The sequence below is a fragment of the Malaclemys terrapin genome, chromosome 24 (genome assembly GCF_027887155.1).
Source record: "Malaclemys terrapin pileata isolate rMalTer1 chromosome 24, rMalTer1.hap1, whole genome shotgun sequence".
NCBI lineage: Eukaryota > Metazoa > Chordata > Testudines > Emydidae > Malaclemys > Malaclemys terrapin.
The window spans coordinates 12,248,840-12,262,773 of record NC_071528.1 but is presented as its reverse complement, the minus strand read 5'-3'; the positions used below and the strand labels follow the sequence as shown (position 1 = coordinate 12,262,773).

General features: G+C 41.8%; 1 protein-coding gene across 3 annotated transcripts in view; it reads left to right on the top strand.

The window, feature by feature from the left end:
* The window catches only part of LOC128828837 (uncharacterized protein KIAA1958-like), a 30,108-nt gene extending 17,347 nt beyond the window's left edge, over positions 1-12,761 (top strand). For 2 of the 3 annotated variants that reach the window (XM_054013813.1, XM_054013814.1), the window contains 4 exons: positions 1,030-1,107; positions 5,037-5,131; positions 5,794-7,015; positions 11,083-12,761. In XM_054013813.1, the coding sequence (XP_053869788.1) occupies positions 5,129-5,131; positions 5,794-7,015; positions 11,083-11,930 (2,073 nt within the window). In that variant the 5' untranslated portion in view covers positions 1,030-1,107; positions 5,037-5,128 and the 3' untranslated portion in view covers positions 11,931-12,761. The remainder of the gene's footprint in view (positions 1-1,029; positions 1,108-5,036; positions 5,132-5,793; positions 7,016-11,082) is intronic. The other variant, XM_054013815.1, reaches the window with a different exon arrangement.
* Positions 12,762-13,934: the final 1,173 nt, after the last annotated feature.

Genomic DNA, 13,934 nt, shown 5'->3' with positions numbered 1-13,934 from the left:
GGAGGTGGAACTGCTCCTGCCTCTTGAACTAAAACTGTGAAATAGACAATAAAAGACCAAAAAGAGAAACAGAACCAAGACTATTAGGAAAGGAGGGGGAAAAGGAACTAAAACCAAAGCAAATGTCACTTAAGGAGGTTTCTAAGATCTGTACAAATGCAAGAAGCATAACCAAATAAAGAAACTATAAGTCTGTTTTAGGAGATTTCAAGGAACCTTTGAGGTATTATGAACCATAATGACTTTGTCATCTAATTTTGAAAGTGGGATAAATCATAGTTTCACATTTTCAAGTGATTGGTGATTTTGGGTGTCTCCGTTTTTGAGGTACCTTGCAGTAGACAGATTTTCAGAAAGCACTGAGCACCTACCCTGTGAAATTCAGTCCCCTTTGAAATGTGTTGAATTGGGCACGCACACAAAATCACTAGCCATTTTTGAAAATTTAGGCCAAAAATGTTTAAGGGTGAGATTTTCAAAACTGGTATTGAAATTCAACAGAGGCTGGGTGCCTAGCTCATTTAGGCCCCTTTGAAAATGCCAAGCCTAAATTATCTTACATAAGAACAGTCATACTGGGTCAGACCAATGCCAGGTGCTTCAGAGGGAATCATCAAGTGATCCATCCCAGGTCATCCACTCCCAGCTGCTGGGGACACTCAGCCATCTTTAATACTGAGTGGAAAAAGAGTTATCAAATAAAAACCTGACATATTGACTGTTCAATTATTCAGAGTAGGACTGTAAGAAAGCAGAATCTTATAGCTGTTTAAGAAGGTTAATTCTTTTTATTTATGTAAATTCATTTCTTGGTGAGGGTGAATTTATTTAATTTGTAGTTTTAACCCCTGCTCATTTCATCTGAAGAGAGCATTTACCTTACAACTTTGGAATATCCTGTTCACGCTCTCAAGGCCATTATCAAATGGAAGTGCTTGCTGGAATATCATTAAAATACCCCAGTATTCACAGTTACAGAGATACTGAAGCAGCAACTGCTATTTATAAAGATTTTTTTTTAAATTATAGGCATTGGGCCAGCTCTTTATCTGAGGTACATTGGTGTGGCTCCAGTGGCTTTGATGAAGCTTTGCTGATTTATACCAGGTGAGGATCTGACTCATTCTTATTTAGTAAATATTTAACTGCTAAGGCAAAGTTCTCCTCTCAGTTACACTGGTGTAAATCCAGAGTAACCCCATTGACTTCTATGGAGTGACTCCAGATTGACACGAACGTCAGAGCAGATCTGGACTCTGAAGGTACTATAGCTGATCGCTGGAGTTTTATTAGGAGCGAAGGATCAAAAGAAAAGGCTTTTCAGGAGAGATCAGGAAAAGGAAGACATGTTACAGATAGAGAGAGATCAAAAGGTCCAATTTTGAGAAGGACATGATAGCAATCAAGAAGTTCAGCTGCCAAGTTAATAATTCCATGCTTTATGACCAGGCAAAGCTTCTGTTTTTATTACCCTTGTTCCACAGTAATTGTAAATGCCAAAGTTCCTTTTGCTCTGTCCAGGTAGTGCAGCCCTTTAGGGGGAAACTGTTCACTAAAGGCAGTGTCATAACTCCCACTGACATCAATGGGAGCAGGAACAGACCCATAGGCAAGAATGGGACAAGGATCATGGTGGGCTCAATGTAATGCCTGCCCTAAATTAAGACAGGCCTGGGGTTCAAAGTGTATTGGCTGAAGTGGTATAAGACTCAGTTTAAACATGGTTTCAGCTAAAATGTTTTAGGCAGCACTTTACAAAGGAGCCAAAGAATTTTAGTGGGAATGGGCACCTAACTCCCTCAAGCACCTTTGAAAATCTTAGCCTTACATGTGGTTCAAATGCCCAGCATAGGCAACATCCTGTTAGAAACAGCATTCCAGGCTAAAGCTATCCCTATCATCCTTGGAAAGCCATCAATAGGAAAAGCTGGGGAGACACACTAGTGAGACACATTTGTTTACAAGGGGACCCAGTGGGGCAATGATACAGCATTGCTAACATACAGGACTTTTCACTCCTAAGCAGGAAGTGTTCTCCTGACTATTACCCACTCCCTGTTAGGCGATAAAATAAACTTGGCAAGAGAGAATTTGACCTGGCACGGTCTCTTTAAATGGGACACCCTGTTATGTGACCCGAGTGCTGGGGAGGTGCAGACAAGCATCACTGGCACTTTTGTTTCCCTTCCTGTTAGAACTGTAGTTACCTTGCTGAGCTGCTGCAAATTCATTCAATGCTCCTCTCAGGTATTTGTCATTTAGTTATTAACCCTAGTCCCCATCGTCTGGAACAAGATCTCCCTCGTTATTTTTGATTAATTGTTTTAGGCCATTTTTAAAGCCTTCTTCCCTCTTGTGATGATGGGCTTTTAAAACTTCTCACTGTTTTTGATCTCACCCTCATTTAGGCCCTGAACCCGAATTCAGCAAAGCACATGCTTAATTTTTGAATCACTGGGACTTAAGCACATGCTTAACTTTAAAAGTGCGCTTCAGTGCCTTGCCAGTTCAGAGCCTTACACGGCAAGAGCATCAAAACCAAGTTATTTGGAAGTTGTAGATTGGTAAAATGTGTATCTATTACTCACTCTTCTGAGGGGCTTGGCCCCATAGGATTTGGAAAAATGTGTTAGGAGTTTGGTAGATCTCAGTTGAGTTCCCAGTGGACAGGTGCCCATATATCACAGAACGCTCATCCTCGCCAGCACTAACAAGCCCCTTGCTGGGCAGTCCCAAGGGAGAGGCCTCTCATCTTCCATGGGCTCCCTTCAGGTCATGCCTGAGGCACATTTGCAGGGTATTGTGGGGAAGCCCGCACTGCTATCACTCATCTGTTCCCAGTCTGTGCCAAATCTCAGGCCAACAGCATGACATCCATCCCATGTGGCAGCTCCAATGGTGCCTCCCCAGAAACCTGCTGGAATGGCTTGCAGCTGGGCTCAGTGATCTCCCCCTCAGTTCCTCCTCCTGGCTGCCAGGGGCTGCTGTGACAGAGGAATTGCAAGCATCTGAGCTGGCCTCCTCTCCCACCGCTTCCCTGGGCTGGAGCCAGCCAAGCCAGTGTGGAGGTGCAGGAGGCTGGCAGGGCAGCATCTGCCCCTGCGAGGGAGGTGAGGGGCAGAAGGGAGGAGGCTGGGGCCAGGCAGCGAGTGGGGAGGGAACAGGTTGAAAAGGGGGAGCAGGGGCAGGATCTCCCCCCCCCACATCCAGGGTCACTCTCCTGGTAACCCTCTCACCTCCCCCGGATGCCCCAGGCTCCTTCCAGTTTTCCCCCGTTCCCAGTTCCTCTGTCTGTCTCTGCCAACCCCTCCCCACAGAGGCCCTGGCTCCCCCAGCCCCCTCCAACTACCTGCTTTTTATGGGTACAGGGTGTCACAACTACAGGGCTAGCTGCATCTCTGAACCCTCTCTAAGGGCACACCCGCAGCTGTCAGGTCTCACGCCTTTCACTTGCGTGCAGTGGAATCATGCAATTCTGCTGCTTTCAGACCAGGCCCTGGGCTACTGTACTCCGCACATGCTTACCCAGCAAGTCCGACTGGGTTCGGTACCCCTTCAGGAGTCTGATCACTGGGGAAAACAGTGACCACGCCGCGTTCTGACCCCAAAGTATTGTTTAATCTTTGCAGGAGGAACCAAGCATCAGAGAAAGAGGTTTTGTAAAATAGTCTATACAGACACCTGACTTACCTAGAGGCTTACCATTCTGACCACCCATCGTGAACCTAGGACAGCTTACCATCTTCAGCCCCCCAGCGGGTGTGTGTCTGTGCAGGTTTGTTCCCCTGAACAGCCCCCAAACACCCTAGAGCGGGCGTTACCTTTATCCAGCCAATACTCCTTGATGTCAGTTTTTCAGCTCTGTTTGCCCTGCTGCCCAAAACCAGGCCAGTGAGCTCAGCAAGGGGCCAGAGGTAGAACATCAAAGCAAACAGCTCTTGTTTCTCCCCCTAAGCGTGGGTAGATGGGTAGCTGTCTGAAGCCATTGTAGAGACAAGGTAGGTAAGGGAATATTGTTTTTTGGGTCAACTTCTGTTGGTGAGAGAGACAAGTTTACATAGAGCTCCTCTTCAGGTCTGGGAGAGCCATTGTAGGCAAGAAGGAGTACATGAAGACAGACTCTTCCTGAATAAACCCTCTTGACCAGGGGTTCTCCAACTTCATTGCACTGTGACCCCCTTCTGACAACAAAAATTACATGATCCCAGGAGGAGGGAGTGAAGCCTGAGCCCCACCACCCTGGGTGAGAGGGAGGGGCCAAACCCGAAGCCCAAGGACTTCAGCCCCAAGTGGGGGGCCTATAGCCTGAGCCCCATTGCGCAGGGCTGAAGCTCTTGGGCTTCTGCCCTTGGTGGTAGGGCTCAGCTTCAGCTTTGGCCCCGAGCAGTGAGGTCAGGGCTTTGGCTTCAGCTCCAGGAAAGTCTAACACCAGTCCTGGCGACCCCTTTAAAACAGGGTCATGACCCACTTTGGGGTCCTGACCCAGAGTTTGAGAACCGCTGCTCTTGACTCTACCACCACGTACATACTAACAGTAACTTTGACTGATGGTCTTCTCCATCCCACAGGTGTTAATTAATTAAGGCTAGGAGTTTCAAAAGAGCCTATGTATAGACAGGTGCAACTTTTAAGTCTATTGGGATAAATAGGAATTACACAGAAAATGCCTCACTTGTGTAGCTAGCAACTTTATTAAAAGTTAAATTATTAAAATTTAATTTGCTTTTCACCGTTTTTATTTCGTTCTGCTTTTTTTCCCTCCGCTTGAAGAATTAAACAAGACCCATCACAGTGCTATTGTGGTCAGGTTTCCAGTAGTCCCGAAGAACGTTTACATTTTAAAACTTCTGTTTTCATAATTAATATTTTGTTTCCCTTTAAATTGGCATTAAGCTCAATGGTACTGCTCACATAAGTGAAGTCTTTGCAAGACTGGGACCATTTAGTTTGTGCTCAATGAATATTGAAAAGTTTAATGGAATGGAACTTGCCTCCAAAAATAAAAAAAATAAAAATATATATGATACTTATTTTAGGTTCTGTGAAAGAAAGGACTACTTAAATATATGGAGACATTTATCCCTTGAATTCCCATTGAAAGCATATTCCATCAAATAAAAACAGCAGCATGGTGAGTACACGTTAAATGACCTCATCGATTATTGCACATTCAACTGTGTTTGCTTAAATATATACTTATGTGAACTCAAAAAAAAAAATCCTTTGCCCTTTTTCTTATGTAAAAATTCCCTGCTGTTTATCCTTGTGAGTAGTTTTGAGTTTGTTTTATTAGATACATATTATATAAATCAATTATGAAGTTATTGTACAGGGCCACTGAACACTGTGATGCATGGGGGATGATTGATAAATTATTTTTTAGTTTTGAGTGGGTATAATTATTTTCAGGATGGCAAACTGGCTGAATGCTAACCTGAATGGTTTCACCCAATACATGCATCTTCCATTCAGAATTCCCATTTCATTGTATAAGATCCCCTCAGCTGTAAGTTTGCTCAGATCATAGGATACATGTGCAAGTTGTATGTTGTATCTATTGTGAAATTCATCAAATAAGTTAATAAATACATCCACAAATTCCCTTCCATCTCTTATAGCTGAGCAAAGAAACTGTTCAAACAAATAATTTGAAAAGTTTCACAAGTTTTGTCAAGCTAATTATTCTAATATTTAAAATTTAAATAGATCGGGTTGAAAACAGCTCCCATTAACTGTTGCTAAAATCATCCTGTTTTTCTTACGTATCTTAAGATAATTCTAACCCTTTTGCAGAACGAGAACGTTTGTGATGACATGTACAACAATGTCAGCTCAGTTGCCATGGATCTATCTAATTTAGTGACTTGGGCACATACTCATGGAACTATATGCAGTCAAATCCCAAGCTTGGAAATTATACAGAATATGGGACATCCCACCAGGGACAATTCTGTTTTGTGGATATGTGAATCTGGACATGCATATCACTGGCCCTGTGGGGCATTATACTTCAAAAGCCAGGAGGAAAGGGAGGAAGCTGCAGAACGGAAAAAGAGGTCCCGAAGCTATGACTCCTGGTCAATGGAACATAATTTAAGTGAAAAGAAGTACAGGGGAGCCTCACCTTCTGAAAAAAAGAAAGCTGACTCAGTTAACCTGGGATCATGCAGCAGGTCCCCCGAAATAATGCGCAAGAAAGAGGATGCATTCTGTGTAATCTCTGATACAACAATGACAAAAGAAGAGCAGAGTGGAGTAGTTCCTCAGAATGACAGCTACTCCATGAGGTCATGCTTTGCTGTGGAGCGGAGTCTTCCATCAACTGACTATCATGCCAGAACTGACCACGGTAATGAAGAGCCAGAAAGCAGGGAGGACCTGCAAGACATCTCTGATGAAGAAGAATTTGAAACAGATACAGGAGACCAACTACGCAGAAGTAATTGTGATTCTGAAAGAGTATTCCAGAATAAAGAAGCATCTGCTGAGGAGGAACTGCAAATGCATGGAGATAGTAAGGTCATTAGCAAACGAGCAGCCATCCAGACATCAGTTTCTGTCTTTAAAGAAAAGGCTGCAGTCATTCCCTGTTTACAGGCGACTTTAGAAGACAGCCATCATAGGAGCCTGGAAAGCAACTGCTTGAAGTTAACAGCTTTTCATCCTACAAAGTCCAAAAGCAAAACCTCTAAAGCAGGGAATTCCTGTGAATCAACACCATCCAAAGAACAGTTGAAGCCATTTCCTGTCTCCAGCATGGAAACAAAGGCCCAGTTTGAGCCCCCCCCAATCTTGGCTTTCTATGACACTGCACTCACTGGAGCTGTCCATCAGCAGCTCCAGCTGTGCCAGTCTGTATGCACCACATCAGGAATGGGACTAGCTGGGAATCGTGCTGAAATACCTACCGAGGAGAACAAACAGCCAGGACCACCGAATGCTGCAAATTCTTTAGCCCTGCCTACTCTGGAGAATGAAAACTCTGAGGACAGTCTGCCTGTGGCTTCAAACAAAAGTAAGAATTTCTGGAGTTTTATTCCTGGGTGTTTTTTTTTTTTTTTTAGTATATGTCTCTTTTAGCCAGAATATTACAATTTGGGTGGCTCCATTTAGCCACCTAAATCCATATCTGAGCACCTAAATAAAAACACCTGATTGCCAGAGATCCTGAACACCCTAATCTCCCACGGACATAATAGGAGCCTTTAGCAATCGGCACTTCTGAAGATCAAGCCACTTATTTAGATGCCCTATAATATACATTTGGGTTGCTAAAGCTAGCCACCTAAGTTGGAACATTTTAGACTTTGATTTTACCACAATAGCACCACATACTGTACCTCTTCAGATGTGGTCCCTGCAATAAGCTGTAACCAGGAGTATGAACTCAGGTTTCCCCAGGAAAGAGAAAGAGGAACTGATCTTTAAAACAATTTAGTGTAGTAACTGCAAGGGAATTCTGGCTCCATTGAAATAAGTAGCGAAATTCCCATCGACTTCAATGAGCCCAGAATTTTACCCTTTTTCTTAAAAGCGCTAAAGATATTAAAGCAATTAATTTAAAAGTTTTATATCTTGTGTATCCTGTTATAATTTGGGATTTTAACATTTTTTGGTAACTAAAAATGGACAGACTTTTTTATTTGTAAAATAAATTCACTTCTTGCCGTTCATGCCATGTGTCAGCATAGAGCACATTTTCACATGAGACAATGTCATAAGATTCCTCATAAGAATATGCTCTTTGATGAATACCTAAAATGTGGCATGTGATTATAGTAGCTTTTAAGACAGTTACTGCCTTGTTCAAGAAGAAAATGGATGATGTACAGAGTATGTATAAACTGTTAAACAAACTGTCCTTCTTGCCAAATATTGGGAACCATTAATAAATGGATCTGATTCATTTTAGAAGTGAACCAGAACACAATTGTGATTTTAGCATAGGTGTGGCTAATGGATTTTTAGTGCCAGTTACACACATACTGATTTAATTTAGTGATTAAAAACATCAAAGCAGCAGCAAAGGGCCAAGTTTTTAAAGAGGATTCAGTAGAGCGAATAAATTTGCATCTGATTTTTTTGTTGCTTGCAAACGGTGCTTCACATAAAATATCAGGCAGCTGGATGTCTACCTGATCTTTATGCAAATGATTTTTATGCATGCAAAAATGCAGGTGCAAATATAGAGCCATCTTTTGAATGTTCAGACAAACAGTCCCAAAAGTCGGGATTGTAGGTTTAATTTTCCACAATTGTTTGGTGCGATGACTCCGTCTACCTGACTGATGGCCATCAAGAGCAATATGAAAATTCGGGGTGGTGCTTAATAAATGTATATGTAGATTTTGTGGCAGATCCAGAGCCCCTTAGGATTTCATGGTTGCCAGTAAACTGCACATTGTGACTGTTGAGATGTCACAGTGACAGCAAGCCATGATAGAACATGGATAGTTCTTGAGTTACAGATCCCCAGCCACTTGAGCTAAAATAAACATAGTCTTTAGCTCTACCATTATTAGTGCTTATGACATGCCTGAATGATTCTCAGTTCATCCACTTGGGGGTAGATGTCCATATTGCTAAATTGTCTAGTACATTAAAGACAGAAAAAAGCTGCTGTAAGATTCTGTGATGCAGAAGATTGGATATAATTCTCCCTTGACTGAACAAAGTACTGGAATAGTGTTTTAAGGCTTGTCTACTCTTGAGAGTGAATTTGGATTAAGGTAGGGTGTTTGTTTAGACAAGCCCTTACAAAACTAAAAATCTGCAGCATGACTACACTTGGTGAATATATTGTTAGAGTATTTTTGAAATTGACTTGATAGTGTATCTCATCAACAGCCGCTGTAAATTCACCTGGGGACATTTATGCAAGAATTGTTTTTGCTGAACAATGAGTCATAAGCCATTTTATCTTAATTTCAGCCTTAGCTTGCAGTCTCAGTGTTCATTGATTTACAATCCATTTATTTCTTCAAGTAGACCATGCAATAGTTTTTGTAAAAAAGGAGCAGCAATATTTAGGTTTCTAGATCCATACTCTCTGTGCAGAAACAATAGTAATGAAACCAAAAATCATGTACCAAATGACTCACTACCAACAAGAGACATTCACAGCCATCAGCTTCAGAACCCCACTCAGCACCCACCTCTTCACACCTGGAAAAAACCCACAGGAGAGCACATGGACCTTTGCAGCATACCCTGAAGCAATCATACCTGGGCTGTGGGAAGTGAAGTCATAGGAGGAGAGAGAAAGGTAGGTGGGAGCACAAACCATTTAAGGCTGCCCAGGTTTGAAAACCCACCTTAAACTTCATCTGAAAACCACTGTGTAGCCAGTGTAATCAATGGGGCTGAGCGGTGTAGCGTGCTACATATAGAAATGCCACTCAGTAGGTTGGCAGCTACGTTCTGTACTAGCTGCTGTTCCCAAATGGTCTTAAACAAGGTGTCCTCCTCCGAGCACATTACCAGTAATCCAGCTTGAAGGTTAGGTAGGAAAGGTGAGGGTGACTGTGGTGAGGTCTCTATCTGAAAGAAAAGGCCTCCTTGCCAAGTGCTACCTAAAGATCCAACAGCAACAGCGTTCCAATAAGCCCCCTAGGATGTATGCCTGTGTAGCTAATGGCAGGGATACCCACTCCCATGAGTGCCGATAAAATCTCCACCATTTCTTGAGATTGCTTTCCCTCGCCTTACTCTACAAGCCATTTACATCCCACCTTGAGGGGTTAGGCAATGCATAGACCTTGGGATAGCCCTCTGCCTAGGGACGAATTTCACCCTAAGTGATTCTCTTCCTAGGCTATATGGAACTATAGAGATGTGACAACCTCATAACAATCTGAGAAGAACCCCTCTGGAATCCTGGCAATCCTTTTTAAGAGATATTTTTACTTGTTCCGTTTTAAACAGGTGGGCTTTTCCTGATTCTCAGCCCCTAGAGCTAACTTTCAGCTGACATTTATGTTTCAGGTCTAGAGCTCCTTTTTAATAAAGAAGCGTCTGTGCTGGAGACCACTTTGAAGTGTATTCTGCTTAACGGCTTGTGCAGCACATCCAACATGTAAAATGAGTGCAGCTTAATATTGTGCCAAATCCTGAGGTCTGCACACAGGCCAGGTTCCATTGATTTTCCGGGGACTGCCTGAGCATAACAGAACACAATTTGACTCGCTGCTGTGCCTTATTTAACTATAAACGTATATACATGACAATAGTTGCAAATTGAGGAATTTTTATACACACTATCCCTTTTTGGATTGCTCCAGTTTCAGAGTCCACATTTCAGGTCCAATCATGCAATCCTTAGTAATGTGACTAGTTCCATAAGGAAGAGCTGCAGATTGTGGCCTTAGGCCTCAATTTTTAGATCATACAGGGTGAAATTCACCCCCTTCCCAACACACAAATTACAAGTCCACCTTAAGCTCTATTTTGAGGTCCTAAGTGTGGCATATAACTTAAGATGTCTCACTGTATAGGGATGAATTTCATAATTTCAGTGAGTGGTATAAAATTTCATTAAGGCCTAAGCCTGCTCCCCTTGAATGATGAGTTTTTAAATATTTGATATGTTAGCACCTAGGAATGCCAATCAAGGATCAGGACCCTACTGTAAAATTAAAATTTAAATTAAATTAATGGAGATATCCCATCTCCGAGAATTGGAAGGGACCTTGAAAGGTCATCGAGTCCAGCCCCCTGCCTTCACTAGCAGGACCAAGTACTAATTTTGCCCTAGATCCCTAAGTGGCCCCCTCAAGGATTGAACTCACAACCCTGGGTTTAGCAGGCCAATGCTCAAACCACTAGGCACTGCACAGAAAAATAACAAAGATGACAGTTCCCTACACCAGAGAACTTACAGTTGAGGTGTCAGACAGGATGCAACAGGTGAACAAAACAGTGGGATGGGTGGGAGGATGCGATCACACAAAACTTAAAGGGAGCAGGATCATAATAGTCCAAGAATGTTTGAATGCTTTAAAAAGGAAGGTGAATATGGCTCTGCATCGCCTTTGATAGCCTCTGTAGTTCTTTCTGTCCACAGAGTTGTCTCTTATCTTTTAGAGACATTGAAGAAGTCGGAGAGTAAGAGAATTCGTAATATTGGTGATATAAAAATGTTCAGAGACTGGTTGGCGTCACATTGTCCTTCTGAAACGCGTGAGATCTTCACACTGCCACCTGCAGACCTTGATAATTACCTCGCCTCTTTCTATACTAGAGTCAGGAAACAGAATGGCACAGAGTTTTCCGCCAACTCTTTATTCTTCTTTCAGAGCAGTATAGACAGATACCTCAAGGAACACAAATACGAGTATAATGTGATTAAAGGGCTTGAGTTCACAGCATCTCAGGAAGCTTTAAAAGTAAAATGCCAGAATCTAGCACGGAAGGAGAGGGAGAGAGATTGGAATATTTTGGAAAACCTGACAGATAAAGATGTAGAGGATCTTCGTAAAAAGGGCATACTGAGTCGAATGCATCCCGAAGGATTTCTGCACCTAATGCTTGTAAACATCATCCGAGGCTTTGGGACAAACACACACAGTCAGACACCAAATCTGTGGTGGGGGCAGATTGTGTTAAAAAAGAACAAGGAGGGATTAGAGTACTTGGAGTGGAAAGATGATCGGAACACACAGGCAAGCACAGAAGAGTCAGTTCTATGTATTTATGCCAAACCTGATAATCCAGGCAACTGTCCAGTCAGGGACTATAAGGAGTATGCTAAGAGAAGGCCATTGGATATGCATCATGACCGCGATCCATTTTACTTATCTCCTAAACCTTTGTGCTGCATATGGGACCAAATATGGTACTGTAGAAAATCACTGACAAAAACCAAAATGGAGAAAATGATGAAAGTCATTGTCCAGCAAGTTAAAGGATCTGAAAAAAAGTCCATGAAATAAGAGTTACCAGTTTGATTTCTGCTGTGCCTATTTTGGTATAAGTATGTTTTAAATCCATTTTGGAGTAGTTTAAAATGACAGTAGTTAGTATAGGTAGCGAGGGAACCCCTCTTCTCAGCAGATTGCCCAAAGTACTTACAAAGTTTTGTTGTTAAATTGACCACCACCTTCATTTTCAACATGAAGGACTTCCATCAATAAAAAGACCAAGCATATAATTAATTCTTACATTCTATTTACTGAATTAAATCTGAATCCTGGATTTAAAACATTGTTAATGTTCTACTGAATTAGCTCAGTAATGTTAATGTTGAAAAAACCTGTGTTTGAATATCCTGGCTGAGAATTACAGGTATGTTCAGTTGGGATAGGGCGGGGAGAAATTGATCCTGTTGTAAACCAAGCTTGTGGTCTAATGTGTAATTTATCTGTCTCTCTTTACAATAAAAAGATAAACAGGTGGAGTTGGCTTTGGGAATGAAGAAGAATGATGAAAGATCACCAGTAGTTGCCAGCTAATAATCTATAGCTAATCAGAATGTTTTATACATAAGTGTTTAGATCAATTCTTATTTTTCTAAATGAGGAAGAAATTCTTACATTTAAGAAGTTCTGAATGTGTTTTAGTAAGTTACCAACCTCTCAAATGCAGTTAATAGCACTGAAAAGTTTTGTAGCAGCTATTTTCCTCTGTGTGATAACCATAGTCTGTAGAGGATTAGAGTCAGTAGTCAAATTCTGTAATTCAGTTCAAAAGTTGTTTAACAGATGTATTTTCTTAATGGCCAGTCATAATTGTTGGCATTTCATAATAAACAAAATTTTACTTCATTACTGTCAGTCTTTTCCAAGAAGGTGAAACTAGTAACCCAGAACTGGTATCGCTTCATTTCTGTCATTCAAATCACTATGTTTAATAGTAATCAGATATTGACTTTTCTTCAAGTGACTAACAATTATTTGTACTCTGGAGCTGATCCTGCCAAGGAATCTAGCTATATGAAGTCCATCTGACTGCAGTGGGATTCTACACAGGCATGAGGATCTGTGTGGGTGGATCCCATTGTAGGATCCAGTCCTGTACATAGCAGCTTTTAATCCATAGATCTCAAAGTAGTTTACAAAGCTGAGTAAGAATTTTTCTTCCCTTTCTACAGGGGTTGAAAGAGAGGACTGAACTAACTTGCCCAAAGGTATATAAAACTAATCAGTGGCAGACCTTGGGGCATATCCCATATTTCCTAACTTTACTATGCTATAGAGCTTCGCCTGCAGTATCAATGGGAGAGTCATTACGGCAGAATCTCTACCTCTTTCGTTTTGGAAAAAAAAAAAAAAAAAAAGAGAGTGGAGCATTTTTAGTATCTCATCAACATAAGTTAATATATATATATAGATTCTATATAAGTGGCAGCGTAACCAGGGACCTTTACCAAATTGCTCTGCAATCACAGTGTGAAATCCAAACTCCCCCCTTTTCTAGGGGGATTTGGCTTTATTAATAAAGTAAAGCCAACAACAAGATAAAGAGCAGCTCAAAACTTTTCCCCAGGCTCCATAGCCGCTCCCTAGAGACTAGAACCACTCCTACCTCCATTATATTCAGGTGGGGCAATGAGTCATCAGAACCCACTTAACCCTTTCTCAGCCAAATCAATACTTAACAATGGAGGCTGTTACAAGTCAAAACACTGCCAGCCTGTACAGGTAACTTAGAGTAAGGCTCTAGAAAGCAAAGATCATTCATTTTTTTGGAGGATCATCACAAACTTCTGCTCCAAGAGCAAGATGCACTTTGACCTTACCTTCTCCCGTATAAACACAGAGCAGCATATTCATATAAAAAACCTCAAACATTGCATATACAAACCTCCTCTGGGGGATGGGATGAGAGAAAGAACAAACCATATGTGGCAGATGTCAGTCATGTCACTTAATGCATGGCTGGATGGCACTCAGATACAGCAGTGATGGGGGCGGTATAGTAACCTCTATGGGAATTTC